Source organism: Lithobates pipiens, unplaced genomic scaffold (genome assembly GCF_037356315.1).
Source record: "Lithobates pipiens isolate NorthernLeopardFrog02 unplaced genomic scaffold, aLitPip1_a1.2 Scaffold_18, whole genome shotgun sequence".
In the NCBI taxonomy this organism is placed as follows: Eukaryota; Metazoa; Chordata; class Amphibia; order Anura; family Ranidae; genus Lithobates; species Lithobates pipiens.
In genome coordinates this window covers 348,776,560-348,803,367 of record NW_027507758.1, presented here as the reverse complement: position 1 = coordinate 348,803,367, position 26,808 = coordinate 348,776,560, and the positions used below count along the sequence as shown (strand labels likewise).

General features: G+C 45.7%; 1 protein-coding gene across 3 annotated transcripts in view; it reads right to left on the bottom strand.

Moving 5' to 3' along the window:
• The window catches only part of ACAP2 (ArfGAP with coiled-coil, ankyrin repeat and PH domains 2), a 148,972-nt gene that overhangs the window by 43,809 nt on the left and 78,355 nt on the right, over window positions 1–26,808 (bottom strand). For all 3 annotated transcript variants that reach the window (XM_077487461.1, XM_077487463.1, XM_077487462.1), the window contains 3 exons: window positions 13,185–13,285; window positions 5,826–5,931; window positions 4,145–4,341 (listed from right to left, as the gene is read on the bottom strand). In XM_077487461.1, coding sequence (XP_077343587.1) covers window positions 4,145–4,341; window positions 5,826–5,931; window positions 13,185–13,285 — 404 coding nt within the window. The remainder of the gene's footprint in view (window positions 1–4,144; window positions 4,342–5,825; window positions 5,932–13,184; window positions 13,286–26,808) is intronic.

The window sequence follows — 26,808 nt, the reverse complement described above, 5'->3', positions numbered from 1 at the left end:
AATTACAAACTTTTATTTATTTTTATTTTTTTTCACAAAGTTGTCACTAAATGATATATTGCTCACGCATGCCATGGGCATATGTGAAATGACACCCCAAAATAAATTCTGCTGCTTCTCCTGAGTACGGGGATACCACATATGTGGGACTTTTTGGGAGCCTAGCCGCGTACGGGGCCCCGAAAACCAAGCACCGCCTTCAGGCTTTCTAAGGGCGTTACAGTTTTGAAGGCCATAAAATGCCAAGATGGCACAAACCCCCCCCAAATGACCCCATTTTGGAAAGTAGACACCCCTAAATTTAGGGGTACACTAGTGAGACTAGGTAATAAATGGCAGGTGCCCTGAAACTATAAAAAAAATAACTAACCAACCAGCGTCACCTGTAACAGTTATATGGTGATCACTGGTGAAAGGGTTAACTAGGGGGCAATCAGGGGGCTTTATGCGGTAGTATATGGGGGTCCCTGGCGCTATAAAAAGCTGCGGCGAACCTAAATACCTACCTGCCTAACTAGCGTCACCTGTGACACTAATACAGTGATCAGAAAAACGATCGCTTATTAGGCTGGGTTCACACTGGAGCGATGCGGGAACGCCACGAATCCGCGGCGGGTTCCCGCATCACATGCCTCCCGGCGGCAGTTCACACTGCCCTATGCGAACTGCTGGGAGTGTCAGTGAAATGTTAATGACACCCCCAGATAAGTTCGCATATCGCAGTGCGAACTGCAAACTCGGATCGCATGGTGTGAACACCCATGCGATCCGATTCTGCTGCGGACCAAAAAAAGGGTCCCGTGCGAGTTTGCGGCGGGTGCGACACGAATTCAGCCATACTATCTGTATGGCTGAACTCGAATCGCACAGAGATCGGATGTGATTTGCACTGCAGTGCGGTGCGAATCACATCCGTTCTCATAAACCGCTGCAATGTGAACCCAGCCTTAGTGACACTGGCGACGGGGGGTGATCACGGGGTTAAACCTTTATTGGGGGGGTTAGGGGGGTACCTTAGAACTAAAGGGGGCTAACCCTAACTGCCCTAACAGTTATTACAGTCACAAATGACACCCGCTGGGTGATCAGGGGGTTAAACCTTTATTAGGTAATAAATGGCGGGTGCCCTGAAACTATAAAAAAATAACTAACCAACCAGCGTCACCTGTAACAGTTATATGGTGATCACTGGTGAAAGGGTTAACTAGGGGGCAATCAGGGGGCTTTATGCGGTAGTATATGGGGGTCCCTGGCGCTATAAAAAGCTGAGGCGAACCTAAATACCTACCTGCCTAACTAGCGTCACCTGTGACACTAATACAGCGATCAGAAAAACGATCGCTTATTAGGCTGGGTTCACACTGGAGCGATGCGGGAACGCCATGAATCCGCGGCGGGTTCCCGCATCGCATGCCTCCCGGCGGCAGTTCACACTGCCCTATGCGAACTGCTGGGAGTGTCAGTGAAATGTTAATGACACCCCCAGATCAGTTCGCATATCGCAGTGCGATCTGCAAACTCTGATCGCATGGTGTGAACACCCATGCGATCCGATTCTGCTGCGGGCCAAAAAAAGGGTCCCGTGCGAATTTGCGGCGGGTGCGACACGAATTCAGCCATACTATCTGTATGGCTGAACTCGAATCGCACAGAGATCGGATGTGATTTGCACTGCAGTGCGGTGCGAATCACATTCGTTCTCATAAACCGCTGCAATGTGAACCCAGCCTTAGTGACACTGGCGACGGGGGGTGATCACGGGGTTAAACCTTTATTGGGGGGGTTAGGGGGGCACATTAGAACTAAAGGGGGCTAACCCTAACTGCCCTAACAGTTATTACAGTCACAAATGACACCAATGCAAAAAAAAAAAAAAAAAGCAATTGGTGTCACTGTGACTGGGGGGGCAGGGGTAATTGGGGGGTGATCGGGGGGTAAAGGGGGGGTGTGAGTGTGCCTGGCATGTTCTACTGTATGTGTGGTGTGTTGGTGCAACTTACCGAACCTCTCTCCTCGGTGCCGGAACGAAAAATACCGACACGGAGGAGAGAATACATCACTTCCTCTCCTGTGTTTACATTACAGGAGAGGAAATGATGTCACGGGACATTTTCATTCGTCGGGAGCGATCGCGAGGGGGTGGCCATGAATGAATGGCCGTCCCCTCGTCCGGGATCGCTCCCGAACGAATACCGACCGCCGCAGGCACCGGGCGGGGGCCCGATCGGGCCCCCGACCGGCGGGCAGGCAAGGATGTACATGTAAGCCCTTATGCCTGCCCGTGCCATTCTGTCGACGTACATCGTCGTGCGGCGGTCGGGAAGTGGTTAATCAATCTAAGAGATGCATTATCTATGTAATCCGTACAGGTAAGTGTACTTACCTAGTACAAGGCTGGATAATCAAAGAATTATGCAGACAAACTGTGACACCAACAGCAAAGTTATAATCATATATAGACGCAGCGCTAAATCAATAAACAGGTGATTAAATCAATATTTGTTAAAAAAATATTGTGTTTTAAAACACCACCAAACTTATTTCATACCAAACAAAGGGATATCAACTAATTTGTGAAAGAAATTAAGTCCATAAAAAGCCCATCAGAGTTCAAAGTTCAGAAAGGAGCAATCAATGCATAATCCAGTTATTTCACGAGCGTCCCCACGGTCCCAATATTCAGGGACTCCACCACCAGGTGACGCCAGATAAACAAGTCTATCATCGGATCCTGTGGACCATCATATAAAATGGGCAGATGTGCATGTTAAATTCCTTAGGCTGGGAAGACTCCAAACACCAGGTATGTGTCCAGTCAGGGTTGATCCATCTCCTCTGCTGCCACTTCCAGCAACTTCTCCTCTGTACTCGCTGTCTTAAGCAGAGAGGAAGTGATGTCATGTCCAGACAGGAAGTGATGTCAGGTACAGACAGGAAGTAGAGAGAAGTTGCTGGAAGTGGCGGCAGAGGAGATAGATCAACCCTGACTGGACACATACATGGTGTTTGGAGTCTTCCCATCCTAAGGAATTTAACACGTGATTTGACCATATTATATGATGGTTCACAGGATCCAGTAAGAGCCTCATTTATCTGGCGTCACCTAGAGGTGGAAGCACTGAATATTAGTAACATGGGGACACTCATGGAATGACTGGATTATGCATGGACTGCTCTTTTCTGAACTTTGTTCTTCAACACTTTTTTCTTTATGCCCTCAGTGATGGGCTTTTTATGGACTGAACTTCTTTCACAAATTAGTTTGCTATCACTTTATTATTATATTATACAGGTTTTATATAGTGCCAACAGTTTGCTCAGCGCTTTACAACTTTATATTTGGTATGAAAGAAGTTTGGCGTTATTATAACACAATATTTTTTAATAAATATTAATTTATTCACCTGTTTATTGATTTAGCGCTGCTACTGGGTAATGCCATCAAGCCATTCCCCCCTTACTGCCATTTCATTTTTCTGCACCCGCACTGTGCTGCAAATAATGCAGCAAACACAACATTTTTATGTGCTTAGGTGTAATGCAGCCAATTCATTTTCAATGCATCGATTTATATACAAGAACATGTGTGGCGCGGTGCCTATGGGCCTTTACAGAAAACAGATTCACAGATCTGCACTGCCACTTCATTCTTTGCCACATGATACAAACAGGAACTGAAGAAAAAGTCACTTTAAGAAATCTGAGCTATGTAGCTGTTTTACAGACTAGATGTCCTGGACTATGACCTTGTGTATTATGCCTTGGTGAAAAAAAAGTTACAGGGCAGATTAAATAGATACAATCAATGTGGTTAAGATAAAAGAAAACTAGAGTGTGACATACTGTTTGCTAAGCAAATACAGTGTATTAAATATCACTGAATGGTGCCACTTGCTGCCCGATTTCAGAAGGAAGACATCTTTTTCATGCTTTACTTTGTACAATACATTTTTCTTGCTATGCTTAACCATTTTTAAGATGGCATGTAAATAACTAGAAAAAATGAACCGATGTATTTATGGCACAAATTATTCAAATATTCAGCCTACATAACCTTAAACAGACAAATCAAAAAGATCACTAAAATAGAATTCTCTTCATATATTATACTATAAATACTATATAAAAGGAATCCTCTGCTTACCTGTGAATTCCTGAACATTCGATGCATAAAGTAATACCTAGGTTAATACTAGCCCAGCGAGGCTCTGGTAGACCACAGTCACAGCACTTTGTATTACCAGATATACACTGAACCTTCTGCAGAGCACTCTCCCCTTTAACAAGTTTTGTCTCAGTTACAGGGCTAGTGTTAGATATGGAAGGATTCTTGTCTGGTTTCTGTAACAATAAAAAGTGAATAGCTTTACAATATGCACACATTTTGGAGTTTCAAAACTCTGGAAATGAAATAAAAAACTTTTTCCCCATTACTTACAAGTATGCACATCAATATGTCAGAAGTCAATCTCTGCATACCTGTTCAAGGTCCGTGACTTAAAGTACTAAAACCATAGTGACAACCAGGTAAGTAGTATTTTTAAGCGGAAAGGTCAACCAAGTCCACCTGCATGTTTTTCTTTTTATTTTCAGCCATGCTGTTATGAGTCCCTATGTAACCATATATACAATTCACTAGAGGGAAGAAAATTTAACTGTGCTCTGCTATTGGCCAGGGCAAATTTCTGGGACCTGCGATGTGTCCCAGAAGATCGCTGGCAGGCAGGGGCTGCCTAGGGTGAGAGGAGAAGTCACCTAGGCAGCCAAGAAGAGGAAGGAGAAAGTGGGACAGGAAGTCCCCATAAAAAGAAGGTACACCATTCCCTCCCCCCCCCCCCCCAAAAAAAAATGACATGCTACAATCGTGGCATTTCAGGGGGTGAGGAGTGCTTAAAGCGAAAGGACACTTGTTCCACTGACAACTGTTTAAAGGATGAAAAAAAGCATATCTTTTTGCGGGTAGAAAAACGTGCATTTATTATTTTTGTTTTATGTAGAGCCTGGAAAGCATTGCACCAGCAATCAGCCATGTGTGGCTCTTTCAAGCTTCTCAGTGTATCAGTCTGCTCATCCCTCATATGGGCAGGAAGTAACACACTGACAAGAAGAAACAATCAACTGCAATGGTAGTTCATTTAGAAATACAAGCCGACAGCTGCAAAGACTGTCAGTACTCGTAGTTTCCCATTCACAGGGCTCTGAATAAATGGTATTGCTGGGCAAGCAAAGCCCTGCACAGCCAAATTATTTTCAAACAGTGAGAGCGGGCACTCAAAAGAAGATGTCTGCTCTGTGTCACTGGGAGTGGGGAGAGACTGCAGTTGCTGGAACATATAACATGTTCCAAAAGGTGATCTCATTCTTTAACCCCTTTACAACCGCCCAACAAATATGTGCTGCATCAAAATGGTAGGCTTTAACGCCAAAGCGTCGCCTGGCGGCCAATGTTTATGTGCTGAGAGGATGCTTCCAGCACAAAGACTGAGTTGTCAAAGTGAGCTCTCAGTTCAGGCTAAATAACGGTAGGCGTCAGGACCAGGGTCACATGATTGCCAAAAGGGCTGCTGGGGTGGGCAGAAAGAGATTGAGTTCCACTGACTTTGGAAATATTTACTCTGACCTTCTGTATCTCCAGGACAGGCTGTGAGGGAATTGCCCCAAATGGGACACAAAGAAAAAAAAAAGGTCTTCGTGTTAATACATGTCCTACTCTATTCAAAAACTAAAAAAGGTTTTATCCCTGTGAAAAAAAAATGCCTTTAGGAATGCTTTAAAGACATAGAAACCTAAAGACAGAGAAGTTATGCTACTCATTGTTTTCCAACCTCTGCTTCATCACTCTTCTCTCTGTAGGCTGTAGCTATACTTGTTTGCACAGCTTTTATCCATGCCTGTCGCAGCTTCTCAGAGTCGGCCTGTAGCATGCAGCTCCTGGACAGGAAGAAAAAATACAAGATTCATAAAAACATGCGGCTTTACAAGCAAAGTGTACATAGGGAAATATCCGAAACAGGAACAGTAACATACCATCAACTGTTTTTTTTTTATTGCATACCGTATATACTCGAGTATAGGTCGATCCGAATATAAGCCGAGGCCTCCAATTTACCACAAAAAAACTGGGAAACTTATTGACTCGTGTATAAGCCGAGGGTGAGACATCCCTGTGTCCGTCCCTGTGTCCCGTCCGTCCCTGTGTCCCGTCCGTCCCTGCCTACCTGTGCCAATCTGCAGCCTCTGTGTGCCATGCTCTCCTCGTCTGACAGACGGCGGCCATTCCTCTGTTCAAAAGCCGCGCCTCCCTGTCTGTGATAGGCGGAACACTCAATTTCCCAGCAGTCAGTGTTCCGCCTATCACGGACATCCTCTCATCCTCGTCCGTAGTATGAGAATGAGCGGATGTCCGTGATAGGCGGAACACTGACTGCTGGGAAATTGAGTGTTCCGCCTATCACAGACAGGGAGGCGCGGCTTTTGAATAGTAGAATGGCCGCTGTCTGTCTGCTCGACACGCTGATCGGGCAGGCAGACGGCGGTGACTCGAGTATAAGCCGAGAGGGGCACTTTCAGCCTCAAAAAAGAGGCTGAAAATCTCGGCTTATACTTGAGTATATACGGTAGTATGTTTTTTTTATATGCAGCTCATTAACTCAAGTGGTTGTAAACCCTTACAGACCACTTTTACCTACAGGTAAGCCTAGATTAAGGCTTATCTGTAGGTGCAAGAAACACAGTTTAGGAGATATTTGCAAAAGACAGGCACCTCTGTCTACAGTGCATACAGGTAAGTTATTCATTACGCCCTTGCCTTGCAGGGTGTATTTTTTTTTGTTTATTTGGCTTTACTTCCTCTTTAATAATAGGGCACAAGGTGAAACTCAGTTAGTAAAGAAAAAAAAAAATACCTTTGCATATATTTTTTACAAACATCTTTGTTGCACTCTGTAAAATTCTAAAAAAGGAATACAATATATCTCACTGAAATAAAATAAAATGTTGACTCAAAATGATCACTCTAGCTCTTTTTTTTTTTTTTTATAAATTCTTTTTATTAATTTTATGCAAAACATACAAAACAGTGGACGTGCCTGTGGCACATCCAGAGGCCAACGGCCAAAACTAACTAACAGCCACAACTAACTAGCCCAATCAGACCCGTCACCCCCCTCCCCCCCCCCCCAACCAAAAGTCACAGCTCGACCGGCACCCTTATATCATCTCTTATAGATGTAATGCCTGAAACTTATGATAAGGTAATACAGTAACAGAATACCCGACAGAACATCCCCACTCACATGCCTAAAGTATCAACAGTACACATCTGCAAATACCTCCCTTCAGTTCAGATTTCTCGTTTCTCCCAACCCGACCGCCCCCATGCTATACATTATCAACCCACAGTGGTGTTAGCATTAAGCCAGGAGTGCCAGACCTTATCAAATTTCTTCATACACCCTCTGGCCTCATAGGTACGCTTGTAATAAGGCAACATCGTGTTTACTAGATTTTTCCAAAAGGAAACCGTCGGGGCCCTTGTTTTCTTCCAGTGTAAAAGAATGGACTTTCTACCATAGAACAAGAGGATACTCAGCATTGTGCGCATGGCCCGTGAGGGCACCACCTCATCAACCAGGCCAAACAGGCATACTCTAATAGTCTTAGGAATAGGTACTTGAATCAGTTCAAAGATGCACAGAGTTATATCTTCCCAAAAACCCTGTACAAGTGTACAGTCCCAAAAAATATGGTGAGCATCCGCCGGGGAGTGAGAGCACCGCCAGCATTCTGAGGAGATGTTAGGAAAAATCTTACCCAATCGGGCCGGAGTATAATAGCTTCTGTGCAGAAATTTGAACTGGATCAGTCTGTCCCTAGCGGACACCAGATGTTGAAATGGCTGGACCCACAGATCATCCCAGTCCTCCACTTGGGCATCCGGAACCTCAGTTGCCCACCGCTCCCTACATTTTGCTACCGCCTGAGGCGTAATCTGAAACATTTCCCTATAGGTCACCGAAAGAGGTTTGACCAAGTCCACCCCCATCAACAACCTCTCCAAAGCTGATGGTACAGACCCCACCCTCATCTCCCGAAACTGCGTTTGGAAGGCATGTCTAATCTGTAGAAACCGGAACAGGTAACTATTTGGCAGGTCGTGCCTAGTCTGCAATTGGGGAAAGGTCTGTAGCTCCCCATCTCTGGTAATATCCCCCACAGTCTTAATACCTGCCACCACCCATAACATGGGATCCGGGAGGTTATAAAAATGTGGTAAGGTCGGGTTCATCCACAAGGGAGTGGAAGGGGACACCCCCCTATAACTGGGACACGTTAATTTAACCGCTACCCCCCATGCTCTGATAGTAGCTTTCATGGACAGCGTTAAAGGTAGCTCCGATTTGGAACCCCTAAACAGGGCGAAGCGTAAACTGTCATATGCCCCCAGGTGAGCCGCCTCCAACACTGTGGCCGCATCCCCATCGTCAACCGTCAACCAACGGCGTGCAAATACCATCTGCCCGGCAAGATAATACTTGTGCCAGTCGGGTAGAGCCAGGCCTCCCCTCTCTCTGGGTTCCTGCAGAACTTTAATTCCCACTCTGGGAGTTCCAGGAGCCCAAAGAAACGATGAGATTATACTGTCCAGTTTGCGGAAATAGGACTTCGGGACCCAAACCAGTGCATGCCGAAGAAAATACAACACCACTGGGAGAAACTTCATCTTCAACAGACTAATCCGTCCCATCAAAGACAGCGGGAGTTTGATCCACGCCTGCGTCTTCTTCTTAAGTAGCTGTACCAGGGGCAGTAAATTCAGGGCCATATAGTCCTCTACCCTCGCTGTAACCTGCACACCCAAGTATTTGAGGGACTCAACCCACTGCAATGCCAGCCCGGGGTCCGCCCCAGCCCTTGCCCCCGCATCAATGGGCAAAATTGAGGACTTCCCCCAGTTTACCTTTAGTCCGGAAAACTGAGCGAAACGGTCCATAATTCCCAAGGCCGCTGTCAAAGATTCCCCCGGGTCATTTAGAAAAAGTAACATGTCGTCTGCTTACAATGCAAGAGTCTCGTCAATAGTCCCCACTCTAATAGGACTAATTCTGCTCGAGGACCGCAAAGCGACAGCAAGCGGCTCCAGAGCCAGGGAAAACAGAAAGGGCGAGAGAGGACAACCCTGTCTCGTCCCCCTACCCACTGCAAAAAAATCAGACGTGGCCGAACCCAGTTTAATCGCCGCTCTCGGTTGGGCATATAACATTGCTATCCATCTTCGAAACTGCGGACCGAACCCCATGAGCTCCAACACCGAGTTCATGTACATCCAGTCCACAGAGTCGAAGGCCTTTTCAAAGTCTATGGAGACCACAACTCTGGACGCGCGTGCAGTCTGTTTAATCTGTAAATGGGTAAAAAGTCGTCGCAAATTAGTGTCCGTGGACTTACCCGGCATAAAGCCAGTTTGGTCAATATTAACTATCGAGGGAAGCACCGTGGCTAAACGTCTGGCCAGTATTTTGGTGAGAATTTTTAAGTCCATATTAAGTAGGGCAATCGGTCTGTAAGACGCACATTCCAAAGGGTCCTTTCCCGGCTTCAACAAGAGGACCATGTACGCCTCCATCATAGAGTCCGGGAGGGAGCCTTGCTCAAGACAATGACACAAAAGCGCATGAAGTCGGGGGGCCACCAGGTCCACATTAGCCTTGTAAAAGTCTGCTGGGAACCCATCAGGGCCAGGAGCCTTGCCCGGGGGGAATGCAAAAATCGCTGACTGTACCTCTGCAAGCGTTATTTTGGCCTCCAAAAGGTCTCGGTCCTCATCGGAAAGTCTAGGAATAGGTAAATCATCCAAGAACGAAAGCAATGCTGACTGGTCATAAGAAGGAATGGGGGAGTATAATGCGGAATAAAATTGAACAAACTCCTGCATGATAGCTCCCGGTTCACTAATCAGTCCCCCACCCTTCTTCCGAAGAACCGGGACACAGGTGAGGGAGCCACGATCAGCCACCAGCATTGCCAATAGTTTCCCATTTTTGTCGCCCTCCGCAAAGACCGTCTGGGCCTGTTTAACTGAGTCTGCACGTGATTGATTCGTGAAATGCAGCGAGAGCGTTCGCCTCGCCTCCAACAGGGCCTCGTATGTTGCACCTGACGGAGAGTCCGCATGCGCCCTGGCTTCCTGATTTACATGTTGCAATAAGTCATCTACCTCTTTCCCATCAGTCACCCTGGCCATCTTAATAGCCGAAATAAAGTGTCCCCGTGTCACCACCTTAAACGCATCCCATACCACACTGGGATCAGCCGACTCAGCGTTTATAGACCAATATGTTTGCATCTCTCCTGATACCTGATCCTGGACCAAGTCATTTTGAATCCAGCCTGGGGAGAGCCTCCAACCCCCTCTCCTCCCCCCCGATGAAAATGTCAGGGTAACTTCAAGTGGATTATGGTCAGTCAGTCCCCCCGCTTGGTAAGTCACCCCAGTTACATATTGCAGCAACAACTTGTTCCCAAACGCTAAATCAATTCTCGCCGCCGACTGATGAGTCGTCGACACATGCGAGTACCCCTTCTCCAGCGGATGCTTCCACCTCCACAGCTCCACCAGTTCCGCCACGGAGCACCAACCAAGTAGATCAGCCGAAACCCCCCTGCGCGGGTTGGAGGTATCCAAGGCCGCATCAAGAACGGCATTGAAGTCCCCCAACCACAACACAGGAAGGTGAGCATACGGTGCGAGCTTGGTCAGGAGATCATACAACACCCTGACCTGAAAAGGTGGCGGGACATACACATTAATCAATACCATTCGCTTGTGAAAGATATCCAGAACCACAGCCACAAATCTGCCTCCTGGGTCAGAGATAACTTGATGGATTTTATAAGAAACAGTTCTAGAAATCAAGATCGAAACACCTCTAGCAAAGGTGGAGTACGTTGAGTGCAAGGCCCTCTGTATCCAAGGTTTGCGCAGAGCCAAGACCCTGCTACCATCAAGATGGGTCTCCTGCAGGAGGATGATGTGTGGCTTGGACAGCTTAAGAAATTTAAACACAGCAGCCCTCTTAACCCTATGTCCCAGCCCTCGGACGTTCCATGAAACAATTTTTACATCATCCGCCATTAAGCATGTTGACCATACATATATCAAGGCATCTGTCTAAAGGTAGGATAAGTGCATTCCAGACATAAAATACATAAAGTTTGCAGCGATACCTGCTAGGAAATTTCCCCAATCGAGCTGTGACTTCCCGAAAACCCACCCCTGCCTGTATACCAGTAACAACCCCAACCAGTCCGGTATTTAGCTTTGTCCCTAACCCCATAAACACCACAAAGAAAACAGTTGTGGTCATGGCATCGCCATGCCGCAGTTATCGGTAGTCCTGCAGTACTAAAGTCAGTCCTCTTCAACTCCACTTTAATGCTCCAACTCACATAAGAGCCATGTAGTAGGGTAAAATGGGCCTCCGGTCCAGCACACGAACAGGTACCACCCTTCCAAGTAAGCCCCTTGGCAGGGGCATGATACACGGGCCACCCCCACCCCCTTCTCACAGCCAAAACAAGTGGACCCACATCCTCCAGAATTTCCCCAAGGCAAAATAAGGAAGACAAACTAGGCCAGTCCAGACTGCAAAATAGCAAAAAAAGAAAAACAAAATGAAAAATGTAAAAGTGTAAAAATGCAAAAATGCAAAAATGCAACTGTGTGGATAATATCCCCAGGAGCAAACTTCAACAGCATTTCCCCCCCACAGGTTCAAAAATCACAAATGAAGTAGGCCCAGTGGTCTGAGACTGAACGCCAATAATAAAAAGGAGGAACAGAAAAGGGGGAAAAGTAGGCACAGACGGGTCATGTTGAATGTGAGCACCTCAATAAAAAACGCCTCCCAGTTCTCCAGAGGAACAGCGTCAGGACATAGTATCACCGAGGAAAAGCCTTCTCACCAACCGAAGAAACACGCACTCACAGTTCCTTGTCCATCCAGTCACTGGCCTCCTCAGGATGTTCGAAGAACTTAACAGCCCCCTTATGTTGCACCCGTAGCCTGCTGGGATAGAGCATACTGTACTTTATCTCTTTATCACGCAGTCGGCGGCGCACCTCGGTAAACGATCTCCTCTTCTGCTGCGTGGCTGCAGAGAAATCCAGAAAGAGCATTATCTTATCATTACCATGGCGCAGCTCCGGGACCTTCCGGGCTCGGGTCAGGATCAGATCCCGGTCACGGAAGTTTAAAAACCGGACCAGGAACGGTCGAGGGAAAGCTCCCGGTGGACGGTGGCCCGTCGGGACTCTGTGCGCCCGTTCCACCACGTATGTAGGCGACACTTCAGTAATAGACAGCAGTTGTTTAAAGAATTGTTCTGCAAAGTGAGCAGGCTGGTCACCTTCAGTGCCCTCCGGCAGTCCCACCACTCGGAGATTATTGCGCCTTTGACGATCCTCAGCGTCTATAGCCTTATGTTGCAACGCTTTGACCTGCTCCCTGAGCTCCGCCAGCTGAGCCCCATAACCATGAGACGTGTCCTCCACCTCAGACACCCTCGATTCCACAGTGGTTAGGCGACCCCGTATCTTGTCCAGGTCATGTCTGATTAAATTACATTCAGAGGAGAGGTGGTCTATGCGACCCACAAGTTCTGCTTTGCTTGCACTGATGGCTTCTAATATAGGTCTGGTAATGGCATCAGTGTCCACCGCAGATGCTGCAACTGATAAGGGCTCAGCTCCTTCCTTCTCCCTCGGTTGCGCCATCTCCCCCTCTGTGTGCTCTGCACGCTGTGAGGTGGAGGAAGAAGACAATATGGCGGGGGCGGGGCTTAGCTCCGTGCTTCCCGCGGAGTGCGAATGGCGCTGGTCCCTGCGGGCTCTAGCTCCCTTTCGGGCGGCGGAAGATGGCATCCCCAGCTGCAGCTCACCTTCCCCCAGCGGATGCCGGTATTCGGCGGCGGATAGCGGCTCAAAATCGGGCGGATTATGATCCGGAGGTGCGGAGCTGTGGAGACACGCTGCTGCCTCGATCACATCCGGCCGGAAGTATCACTCTAGCTCTTTGGTGAAGACTATTCAAGGCAGCCAGTGTGTGAAACTGCTGATATTGTTGGCATTTGTGTAACAAAAAAAAAAAAAAAAAAAAAAAAGCTTACCTGAAATATATACTTACTTAGTAGGTGAAACCACCTCAAAGCAGAAGCGTCTCTCAATGTCTTCACAGTGTTTTACTGTGCACAAACGTAAATCTTCAACAACTACTGTTGGGTTATCCTGTGTGGACAGGAAGATGGGAGGCACAGAGTCGGTGTCAAAAAATCAAAATGTTAACAGGGAAAAAAAAAAAAAAAAAAAAACATCATATGTCCAATTTACTTTCAAATAGAATAAGCCCCTGGTTGAACCTCAAGCATTATTTATTGTGCCAAGAAATTATAGTACAAAACCACAGTGGCTTAGCTGTCAGCACTTCTGCCTTGCAGCACTGCAGTCCTCAGTTAAGTTTGCTTGTCTTCCCTATACTAATGTGCATTTCATCCGGCAGCTCTGGTTTTCTCCCACACACCAAATACATGCTGGTAAGTTAATTGACTCATGTCTAAATTGTCCTTAGTGTGTGCACGTACACCAATCAGCCATAACATTAAGGCCCTACTGCAGTGACCTGAGGTTTACTGCACAGGAAATTCGAAAGTCACTGCAAGGACACATAGAAAACAACCGTTTTCTATGTGTTCTGTTCACACCACAAAACTGGTGTTATGTACACTGCGGTACATTGTGTTAAAATGCAATATGTATGCATTTTAATGCAAACACGATGGATGTAAATGCACATCAACGTAATGCAAGTCTAGTAGGGAAAAAATAGTTTTCAATTTTTTTTTGTCCCCTACAAGGACCCATAGCATGTTAACGCACATAAAAATGCATGCCAGTGAAAGGCAGTACACTCATTTTGAACTTTTTCATTCATTTTAATGGATGATTATGTGTGAACAGGCCCCAAGATAAATGAATCAAGTGAATAACATTGATCTCATTACAAAGGCAACAAAGTCAGTGGGATATATTAGGCAGCAAATAAATATGTCCATGAAGTTGATGTGCTGAAAGTACAAAATAATGGGAAGCGCAGTTTATTGTGTATGGGGATGTGTATATAGTATATACACATATATAGCCGCAGATTGGCTATGATCGTGTGCTGACCCTTGTCCACAAAAGCATGAGCATCAGAACTGGACAACGGAGCAATAGAAGGTGAACTGGTCTGATGAATACCTCACTTACCTGGGAAATAGACTACATCAGGATGCAGTATGGGAAGAAGGCAAGGTAGCCAAGGCAGTGTAATGCTTTGGGCAATGTTCTGCTGGGAAACCCTGGTCCTGCTATTTATGTGGATGAGAGGTCGACCGATATGGGTTTTTCTCTGGCCAATGCCGATGCCGATATTTAGAAATCATGGAGGCCGATGGCCAATATATGATGCCGATTTTTTTGGGCCGATATGTTAGGCCGATTTTTTTTATTTAAATTTTTTTTATCCTCCATCTCATGAAACCTAAGAGACACCTTTCCCACTGGGGCGTTTTTTTAGGCGCTTTTGGGCTGAAAATAGCGCCTGTAAAGTGCCTGCAAAACGGCTCCCCTGCAGTCTGTGTGAAAGACAGAGTGCTTTCACACTGAGGCGATGCGCTGGCAGGATGTTAAAAAAAAAAAAGTCCTGCAAGCAACACGTTTGGAGTGGTGTATACCGCTCCTCCGCCACTCCTGCCCATTGATATTAATGGGCGCCACTGCCGAAGTGCTTGCAATGTGATTTGGCAGCGGTGCTTCACGGGCGCATTTAACCTCTTCTTCAGCTGCTAGCTGGATTATATGCGCCCCACTAGCAGCCGAATAGCACCGCTAAAATTATGGTAAAGCGCTGCTAAAACTAGCAGCGTTTTACCATCAACGCCTGCCCACTCCAGTATGAGAGCAGCCTATAAAATAAAAACAGGTAGTCAAAACTTTTGGCCGAAAAAAAATGGGCTATCTTTACCGTTTTTTTTTTTTTTTTTAAATCATTTAGTGTATTTTTTTCCCCCCAAAAAAATGCATTTGAAAGACCTCTGCGCAAATGCCGTGTGACATAAAATATTTCAACAACCGCTATTTTATTCCCTAGGATCTCTGCTAAAAAAAAATATATAATTTTTTGGGGGTCTAAGTGATTTTCTGGCAGAAAATACAGGATTTTTACTTGTAAGCAAAAAGTGTCAGAAAAGATTTAGTCTTTAAATGGTTAAACTGAGAACTCTACACACAGAGTTGAGTTCATTCATTCAAGTGTAAACATTGTATCTTTATGCTCTTTTCTTGGCAGACTGCCCAGAGAGGAAACAAGTGCTTCTATGAAGACTCCTGCAACTTGCATTGACTTCTATTACAGAAGTCATTTCCAAGTCGTGCTGTAGTTCTAAATCTGCCTTTTTATCAGCTCAATCGGTCGATGCCGATTAATTAAAAAACGGCAAATATCGGCCGATATATCGGTCGACCTCTAATGTGGATGTTACTTTGACATGTACCACCTTCCCAACATTGTTGGTAAACAAGTACACCCCTTCATGGAAACAGTATTCCCTGATGGCAGTTGGTCTTTTTCAGCAGGATAATACGCCCTGCCACACTGCATAAATGGTTCAAGGATTGTTTGAGGAAAACAAAAATGAATTTCAGTTGTTGACATGGCTTCCAAATGCCCCAGATCTCAATTTATCAGAGAATCTGTGGGATGTGCTGGAAAAGCAGGTCCAATCCATGGATGCCACACATTGAAACTTACAGGATTTGAAGGACCTACTACAGACAGCTTGGTGTCAGATTCCACAGCATACCTTTAGAAGTCCAGTGGCATGGACAGGACTGTTCTGGTGGCAAAGGGGCGACCTACTCAATATTAGGTGGAGTCCCCATAATGTTATGGCTGGTCGGTGATACGGGGAGCACAGTACCTTTAGGGCAGGGACTGTATACGTATAGTATTATGCTGCGTAAAATGTTGGCTCTATATTATAAATAGAATGGAACACACACAAAGATTTTTGCACCCCACTGTAGTGCAAGAAGGAACAGCCTACTTAAGGCTCACACAGGGGCCACACAACTCTGGCCGCGGCTTTGCGAGGTGACCTGGACACGACCTTAGCGCGCACCACAGCGCGACTTACAAGGCGACTTCAAGTCGCCTCCAGGACAGGCGGCTTTCCAGTGGCCAAACAACAATAAGCTCTGTGGGAGGGGGAGGGAGGGGTTTGCCTGGAAAAAACGATTTTGTTGCTTCAGTTAAGACACGATCCGACTTTGGAGGTGACTTCCATTAAAATCAATGGGTACAAGTTACCTAGAAGTCAGATTGAAGTAGTACAGGAACCTTTTCTGAAGTCGGAGTGACCTCAGTAGTGTGCATTAAGATGACTCTCATTCACTTACATTGATTTTATCATGTCGCGTGACTTCAAGTCGGATCCAAAGTCGCCTGTGTGAATGGGCTCTAAGGCCGCGTACACACGGGCGGATTGTCTGTCCAACTTAGTCCGCTGAACCGTGTTTCAGCGGACAATCCGCTCGTGTGTGGGCTTCAGCGGACTTTTTCAGCGGACTGTCTGACGAACAAAGTCTTACGGAATTTCCGAAATTTTGTCCGTTCAAACTTGGTTTCAGCGGACAGTCCGCTCGTGTGTAGGCAAGTTGGACGAACTAAGTATGGCGCATGCTCAGAAAGGATTTACACGGCCGAAGGTTGCATTGCAGTGTATAGGACGTAGTTTTTCTAGTCCCGTCGTACGTGCTGTACACGTCATCACGCACGCTTTCAGCGGACTGTCTGCTCATCGTGTGTGGTCAAGTCCGTTCATGCAAATTTTGAACGGACTGTCTGTCGGATTGTCTGACGAACTTAGTTGGCCAGACAATCCGCCCGTGTGTACGCGGCCTAATGCCCCGTACACACGAGAGGACTTATGTCCGACAGACTTCCAAAGGCGTTCCGCCGGAGTTCTGACAGACTTTTCGGCCGAACGGACTTGGCCACACACGATCACACTAAACTCCGACGGATTCGAACGTGATGACGTACGACCCCACTCGAATAAGGAAGTTCATAGCCAGTAGCCAATAGCTGCCCTAGCGTCGGTTTTAGTCCGTCGGAGTAGCATACACACGAGCGGATTTTTCGAAGGGGACCGGGTCCGGCGGAGTTCCGTCGGGAAAATTTGAAGCATGCTTCATTTCTAAAGTCCGTCAGACTTTTGCGAAAGCTAAAGTCCGTTGCAGCCCACACACGATCGGATAGTCTGACGGACTCGGTCTGACGGACTTTGGATGTTGAAAAGTCCGCTCGTGTGTACGGGGCATAAGAGTGCTCTAAATTCAGAAGTGCATCATTGTTGCAACACCATTACAGGAAGTTGAATTAGGACGTCACTGACAGAATAAAACAGGGAATGTGGGTGACTTTGCAGATGGACTAGGAGTGAACGTTCTGTTCACTGTGCTGTATAAATTAGAGAATGCGTGTACTGACAGAAATGTATAGGTTGTTATTGCTGGACTCTTGAGAATTCTAGTAGCCTGAATGTCACTGGCTTCAATAAATAATGGGCCACTGCCTGGAGCAAGCATACAAGTCAGAGGAGCCCTAAAAACCCCTGATCTGCAAATCTGCTTTGGGCCAGTAAATTAAAAAGCACTGAAGTCACTCATGTAGCATTTTTAGAAGTTGTTTAGGATTTTTTTTTTTTTCCTCTACTGAGTAAACGCATTTTTAAAATATGTGCACATAAAATATTAGGTCTGCAAAACAATACATTAAGTGTAGAAATCTCAAGAGATAAGAAGTCAGTGGATGATTACATCCATTGAATTTCACCAAAACTAAAGCAGGACTTTAGAATTGTCTCTAACACATATTACATATAGTTAAAGTACATCCAGTTCAACCTTAAAAACAATAAGATATAATATATAAACAAATATCGTACAATCCAATATACCCAATTCTATACCCACAGTTGATCCAGAGGAAGGCAAAAAACCCCAGCAGAGCATGCTCCAATTTGCTACAGCAGGGGAAAAAAAAAATCCTTCCTGATCCCCCAAGAGGCAATCGGATTTTCCCTGGATCAACTTTACCTATAAATGTTAGTACCCAGTTATATTATGTACATTTAGGAAAGCATTCAGGCCTTTCTTAAAGTAATCTACTGAGCTGGCCAGAACCACCTCTGGCAGGAGTCTATTCCACAGCTCTTACTGTGAAGAAACCTTTCCGTATTTGGAGATTAAATCTCTTTTCCCCTAGGCGTAAAGAGTGCCCCCGTGTCCTCTGGGTTGACCGTAAAGAGAATAAATTTACTATAGTTCACTATATGGACCCCTTATATATCTGAGCATGTTGATCATATCCCCCCTTATTCTCCTCTTCTCAAGAGAGAATAAATTCAGTTCCTCTAATCTTTCCTCATAGCGGAGTTCCTCCATGCCTCTTATCAGTTTGGTTGCCCTTCTCTGCACTTTCTCCAGTTCTCCGATATCCTTTTTGAGAATTGGTGCCCAACACGCTATACTTAAAGTGCATCTAACGACAACAGCATGTTTTTTGTTTTGTTTTTTGAATAATGTTTGGGCCATATGCATAATACTTTTGGTCTTAAAGAAATGCCTTTGAGATGCCTGTTATACAAGGATGAATCAGAATGGAATCAAGACCAGCCAAGCAACTAGCAATTTCGGTAGGACAGCACACTGACTGCTGTTAACTTATCCCAACTATGCCAGACTCTGAAACAATTAAACATGTAAATAAAATGTTATTGCAGGCCACTCACTTTCTCAGAGTCTTTACTGAATCTCACCGGGAACAGTGGAGCATTATGATTTCAGGGCTCCTAAATCATCAAGAATTCAAATGGTGTGTTGAATATTCTAATGGTGTGTGTGTTCTTACTAACCAAGAAAGTTAAGGGGGGGCACAAACCTTTGGGCACACCTCCATGGGAATGTGGCTGCTATCCCCCTCTATTAATTTGCAGTGATATCCCAGGTGGGCTATAAAAGCCAAATGATTATTATGGGATTCTGGCCCAAATGTATTTAAGGCAGCTGAATCCAGTCCTGCTCCTCTTTGGACCTTCAAGCAAAAAGAAGTTGATGTCCATCGTGCTGCACAGCATGGAGCCTATGCCAAGACATCTGCTGGAAAGAGCAGAGGGCAGTGCAGGAGCTGTATGGCTTCAGCGGTGCCTGGCCCTGGATGCAGTAGGGGCTGAAGACAAGGCTGGGAGCGGGACAGATGGCGGGACATCCCAGCAAGATTTACCTGTTACATAGCTGCCTCACATGCCAGCCGTGGTGATACGTTGAGCCGACATGGGAGATGTGACAAGCTTCCAGAAACAAAGAGAGGAACTGGGGAATCCCCTGTAGTGACTCGGCAGCCGTCTGGAGTCAGATTGCATGGTGAGGCAATGGAGGCAGGTCCCAGCTTTGTGGTGACAGAAGGTGTCCCCCCTCCAGGGTCAACCGTTACTGGCATCTGTAAAGCAGCTGTGCAGACGCATGTGTCAGAGGTGTGTTATAAGGAGACTTTGCCTTGTGAGGGTTCTCCTCTCGGGTTTCACCTGCCTGCTGCTTCAAAGGTGCGAATATGGAATGGGGATTTTATTGGCATTTTAATCGCTTCTGCCCTCAGCTAAGGATTTTTCTTGCAGGAGATGACAAGGGGGATGATAGGTCAGATGAGCATAGGCCCACATTCCTTTTCAACTGGTTGCAGGGAGTATGCATTTTTTGCCAGCGTCAACGCTGAAAAGCGCCCGAGTTTAGCGGCGTCTTATTCCTGTGTGTCGACCATGTACTGGAGGCGTATAAAAACTTTGGCGGTTTTGGGTGGTTTCACTATGAGGAGACCTTTGGCCAGAAGCTATCAGAACATCCATCCTTGTGATGGGTCATGAAGGACACATTCTTTGCATTTTACTAAAGGTTTATACAGTTCACACTATGTGGGTGTCTCTCTCTTCATTCTCAATGTCTACTATGATGTAACATCCTAGATCATGAGTCTTGCCATCATTCCCCATTAATGTAAGGAGGGACAGCGTTTGGATCCCCTCTCTTTGGGTTTATCAAACGTTTCTGATTCTTATAATCTAGAGTTCACTTTAAGGCTTCATGCACACGAGACGCAGATGCAAACTCTGCTGGACACATGTTTTTAAAAGCTGAAACCGGCGTTTAGAAACGCGCGTTTTGCCACGATTTTTACCGCGATTTAGCGGCGTTTTACCGCGTTTGCGTCTAGAAGCGTTTAGTTAAGCTAACATCATAGACCCTTCCCAGCTCAAAAAACAGTATTAACTATTTCAGCAATTTTGTGAGACCAGAGTGAGTAGCAGCAGCTGTGAGAGCTGCAGTGTACTTGTATTTAGCGTCACTTGCCACGGCACCTGCCACAAGTTGTGGATTGTCCACTTGCCACGTGACTTGCCACATCACCTGCCACGTCACTTGCCACGTCATCTGCCACAAGTTGTGGATTGTCCACTTGCCACGTGACTTGCCACATCACCTGCCACGTTACTTGCCACGTCACCTGCCACAAGTTTTGGATTGTCCACTTGCCACGTCACTTGCCATGTCACTTGCCACAAGTTGGGGATTGTCCACTTGCCACATCACCTGCCACAAGTTGTGGATTGTCCACTTGCCACGTCACTTGCCACATCACCTGCCACATCACTTGCCACGAGATGTGGATTGTCCACTTTCCACGTCACCTGCCATGCCACCTGCCACAAGTTGTGGATTGTCCACTTGCCACGTCACCAGCCACATCACCTGCCACAAGTTGTGGATTGTCCACTTGCCACGTGACTTGCCACATCACCTGCCACAAGTTGTGGATTATCTACTTGCCACTTCACTTGCCACATCACCTGCCACGTCACCTGCCACAAGTTGTGGATTGTCCACTTGCCACAAGTTGTGGATTGTCCACTTGCCACATCACCTGCCACGTCACTTGCCACATCACCTGCCACAAGTTGTGGATTGTCTACTTGCCACGTCACTTGCCACATCACCTGCCACGTCACCTGCCACAAGTTGTGGATTGTCCACTTGCCACGTCACCTGCCACGTCACTTGCCACAAGTTGTGGATTGTCCACTTGCCACGTCACCTGCCACAAGTTTTGGATTGTCCACTTGCCACATCACCTGCCACGTCACTTGCCACATCACCTGCCACAAGTTGTGGATTGTCCACTTGCCACGTCACTTGCCACATTACCTGCCACGTCACTTGCCACAAGATGTGGATTGTCCACTTTCCATGTCACCTGCCACGCCACCTGCCACAAGTTGTGGATTGTCCACTTGCCACGTCACCAGCCACATCACCTGCCACAAGTTGTGGATTTCCACTTGCCACATCACCTGCCACGTCACCTGTCACAAGTTGTGGATTGTCCACTTGCCACATCACTTGCCACCTGCCATCTCACTTGCCACAAGTTGTGGATTGTCCACTTGCCACGTCACCTGCCACAAGTTGTGGATTGTCCACTTGCCACGTCACCTGCCACAAGTTTTGGATTGTCCACTTGCCATGTCACTTGCCACATCAGCTGCCACGTCACTTGCCACAAGATGTGGATTGTCCACTTGTCACATACCCTGCCACGTCACTTGCCACATCACCTGCCACGTCACCTGCCACAAGTTGTTGATTGTCCACCTGCCACGTCACTTGCCACAAGATGTGGATTGTCCACTTTCCACGTCACCTGCCATGCCACCTGCCACAAGTTGTGGATTGTCCACTTGCCACATCACTTTCCACGTCACCTGCCACAAGTTGTGGATTGTCCACTTGCCACATCACCAGCCACATCACCTGCTACAAGTTGTGGATTGTCCACTTGCCACATCACTTTCCACGTCACCTGCCACAAGTTGTGGATTGTCCACTTGCCACGTCACTTGCCACGTCCCCTGCCACGTCACCTGCCACAAGTGGATTGTCCACCTGCCACATCACTTGTCACATCACCTGCCACAAGTTGTGGATTGTCCACTTGCCACGTCACTTGCCACGTCACCTGACACAAGTTGTGGATTGTCCACTTGCCACATCACTTGCCACGTCCCCTGCCACAAGTGGATTGTCCACTTGCCACGTCACTTGCCACAAGTGGATTGTCCACTTGCCACGTCACCTGCCACAAGTTATGGATTGTCCACTTGCCACGTCACATGCCAGTCACCTGCCACAAGTTGTGGATTTTCCACTTGCCACGTCACCTGCCAGGTCACTTGCCGCGTCACCTGCCAGGTCACTTGCCACGTCACCTGCCACAAGTTGTGGATTGTCCACTTTCCACGTCACTTGCCACTTCACCTGCCACGTCACTTGCCACAAGTTGTGGATTGTCCACTTGCCACATCACTTGCCACCTGCCATGTCACTTGCCACAAGTTGTGGATTGTCCACTTGCCACGTCACTTGCCACCTGCCATGTCACTTGCCACAAGTTGTGGATTGTCCACTTGCAATTGCAATTGTTTAAAATATTTTTCTAATGGTTTTTCATCTTTTGCAATCATTTTTGAGATTTTTAATGTAAAAAAAAAAGGTCACCTTTAAAAACGCTTATAAACGAAAACGCGGCAAAACGCTGCTTTTTTCGTCTGAAACGTGGAAACTTTTGCGTCTGAACCCATTTTTTTGCTTCTGGAAAAACAAGGTTAAACGCAACTGCATAAAAACGGCAAAAAACGAGACTGTGTGCATGGACACATAGGATAACATTGAATGAGTTCAGGAGCAGTTGAAAAAAAGTGTCCAACTGCCTCTGAACACGCGTTTAACTGCATCTCGTGTGCATGAGGCCTTGCTGGTAAGAAAGCATTTTTTTCATTTTTGGTGGAGGCACATCTGGGTGATCCACTCACAGAATAATAATGTTTATCTTTGCTGGATGCACGTTTATGTATTTCTTGTGATTTGCACTTATTTTCACCACCATGGACGATTTATGAATATTCATTTTACATTCACTATTCAGCACGGCAACACTAGGCTTATATTCACTGTCCACAATCCAACCTATTGTGTTGTTGCCAGCAGCTTTTATGGTCTCACCTGCGCAGAAATTTGGTGGTTTAGCTTTTAAATATAAATTATGTACAATACATTGTAGGAAGTGGGAGGCTGAAACCTTATGCTCTCATGCCCATGCTAATTATGGATCTACTCTGTTTACATTCAAACATAGTGGATTTAGCTTAGGATCAGCTAATGCTTTGTACACAGGATTTTCCCCTATAAAGAGGCTTATAGATATAGAAGTGTCATCAACTGCTGATTCAGCAGCATATACAATATTGCGTATTTAATACAAATCTATATGCTTACTGTGCAACTGTAAAACCTTGTCTCATGTGTCTCTCAAATTCTTCTCACACAGGTGCACTATATCTTATTTTATGATACTGTTTAAGTGATGTACACTACTGTGAAAAAGTTTTAGACAGGAGTGAAAAAACAAAACAAAAAAAACAGTAAATTAAGAATGCTTTCAGAAATAGAATTGTTAATAGTTAATTTTTTTTGAATTAACAAAATGGAAAGTAAATGAACAGAAAAGAAATCCAAATGAAATCAATATTTGGTGTGACCATCCTTTGCCTTAAAAACAGCATCAATTCTAGGTACATTTGCACACAGTTTCTGAAGGAACCCTTCAGGTAGGTTGTTTCAAACATCTTGGAGAACTAACCACAGATCTGTGGATGCAGGCTGCCTCAAACCCTTCTATCGTTTCATGAAATTCCAGACAGACTCAATGATGTTGAGATCAGGACTCTGTGGGGGCCAAACCATCACTTCCAGGACTCCTTGTTCTTCTTTACACTGAAGATTCTTAATGAGATCTGCTGCTAGTTTGGGGTCATTGATCTGCTGCAGAATAAATTTGTGACCAATCACACGCCTCCCTCTAATGGATAGGCATCTGCCTGGATTTCTCAGCATTGAGGAAATAATTGATTCTGACCAAATCTCCAACTCCATTTGCAGAAATGCAGCCCCAAAATTGTAAGGGACCTCCACCATGCATCAACTGTTAAAAAAGGTTAAACACTGTGCTCAGGTTATACAAATAACAAATGTTAGAACATCAATATGTGTGTCAAAACATGCACAATTCCCAATGATATATTATTAGTTCTACTTTGTTGTGAAATAAAGTGCTCATGAGTAGATCAAAATTGAAGGTGCTCCAATTCAGTGTGCAAACAATGATGCCCTACATGGATGTGCACTCACCCTTCCGATCACTAGAATGGTCACTTGCGCTTTGTGGGGACAATGCAACCCCTAAACTGTAATCCAGGTCAGCTAGGCTCTGAATTGGAGCACCTTCAATTTGCTCTACCCACGAGCACTTTATTTCACAACAAATTGGGACTGTTAATATATTATTGTGAACTATTTAGCATTTTTTGATTCAAATGTTTTTTGTTATTTGTACAAGCTGAACGCAGTGTTTAACCTTTTTTATCTCGCTGTAAAGCTAGTCACTCCACATTCACACTGCTGCTGGCAACTATTTGATTCACCTTTCTCATTGGCGCAATTGTTTTTTTTTTTTTTATATGCTTCAACTGTTGCCCACAGACACTCATTGTACCGGTCTCCAGCCTTTCACAAACAAACTGCCTCCTGCTACAGCCAAATATTTGAAATTTTGACTTATCAGCCCAGAGCACCTGCTGACATTTTTCAGCACCCCAGTTCCTATGTTTCCTTGCTTCGTTGAGTCGCTTAACCTTGTTGTCACTTCAGCGGTATGGCTGTTTTGGCTGCATTTACACCATGAAGACCACTTCTGGCCAGACTTCTCTGGACAACTGATGGATATACCTGGGTCCCACTGGTTTCCAGGAGTTCTGATGTTTAGTGGTGATGCATTGCTGGATATCTCCTGATGTCGAAGGGATGCAAGCATGATACATCTTTCATCTGCTGCATTAAGTTTCCTTGGCCAACCACTGCGTCTACTGTCCTCAACATTGCAGTTTCTTTGAGTTTCTTCAAAAGAGCTTAAACAGCACATTGAAACCCCAGTCTGCTTTAAAATCTTTGCCTGGGAGAGACCTTGCAGAAGCAGCATAACTACCTTTTGTCAATACAACGGACTCTAGTCCTAAAAAATCTCAGGCTATGTGCAAGTGTAAGAACCAAAGCTGGTTTGAAGCCAAAAGGGTAGACACACCAAAATAGTGGTTTGGTTTAGATTTTTCTAAAAAAATAATAATAAAAATATAACAAGTAAAAAATATATTTTTGAAAGCATTCTTACTTTACAGCATTTCTTCACACCTGCCTAAAACTTTCGCACAGTTCTGTGTGTGTTCAAATTAAACCGCTGCATGCATAAAGAATACAAATCAAAAGAGTCCAATCACTGAGTAATAAATACTGCAAGATGTTTTGCAATAAACTAACTCATGAGGTATTTATGTCAGAAGTGGTCAATGCACAAAAAATAAAAATAAAAAAAGTGTAAAATAATCGCATATCTTGCAATATTTAACACATACATTTGTCTTTTTTAACTCCTTATTTTATTGCAGACTAGACCTCTGGCTGCAGCAGGAAGTGATGTGTTTACCTATGCTAAAAAGAGACAGCTCCCACTCAGGGCTCCTGGCTGTCAGAGGGCCAGCAGCTGTTGATAGCCTAACAACCATGATACATAAATGCCTGGCCCATTCAGCTGTCTGGTGAACAAAAACAAAGAGGGCAGTAAATGTGTAAACAAAAATAAAAACAAAAAATAAAGACAACTGTGCCTCAGACATGGATATTAGGGAGGACCCCATATATCAAAAACGAAGGGGGGGGGGACAGCCCCTCCCCCTCACAAAACCATACTAGACCCTTGTTCCAGCATGCAGCCTGGCTGAGTAGGAGGGTAGAATGCAAAAGCGACTCCTACCTCCCAAACAATACCAGACAACTACAAACACCACATGCCCTCAAAAAGCACCTAGTGTCCAATGTTGAGGAAGGCAAAAGCCTATTCTCTACAACCCTGGCCTATGGTTGTGGGGGTTTGAGGGCAGGGGGTTGGAAGGCTAATTGGAATCTGTAAGCCTCTTTCAAAATTAAGGAGGCCCCATATACCAGCCCCCCCCCCATGTAAATAAGACCCCATGTAATAAGAGACTTTTTGCCAAGTCCTTTATTAAAACTCCATATTCAGTAAAAGATATCACCAAGGACACCCCACCCCTAACTTTGCAGCCAAAGTTGGGACAAGTTAGCAATCAACAAGGAGAGGACTGCATTAGCAGCTGAAGTATCTTTCAGTGGTGAAAGACACTGCATCACTGGACAATGGGCGGGGGTGTTGTGGGAGAGGGTTTATTTACATTTTTTTGTGAATGGCTAAGGGAACTACATAGCCTTTACTTATTCATATGGGGTGGGTTTGTGTACCCAGTTTCCAGGGGCCCACTTACCTAAAAGGAGGGCTTCATGATTCCAATAAGCCCACTGCATGCGGATCCCCACAACCATTGAACCAGTGTTGTGGGAACAGGCCCTTGCCCTCATCAACATGGCGACAAGGTGCTTTGCCAGAGGAAGTCATCTGGCTCGTCGGCCTCTTTTTTGGGCAGCCAGGGTGCTTGCTGAGATAAGGTTCTGCTATGGAATTTGAACAGGGAAAGGGG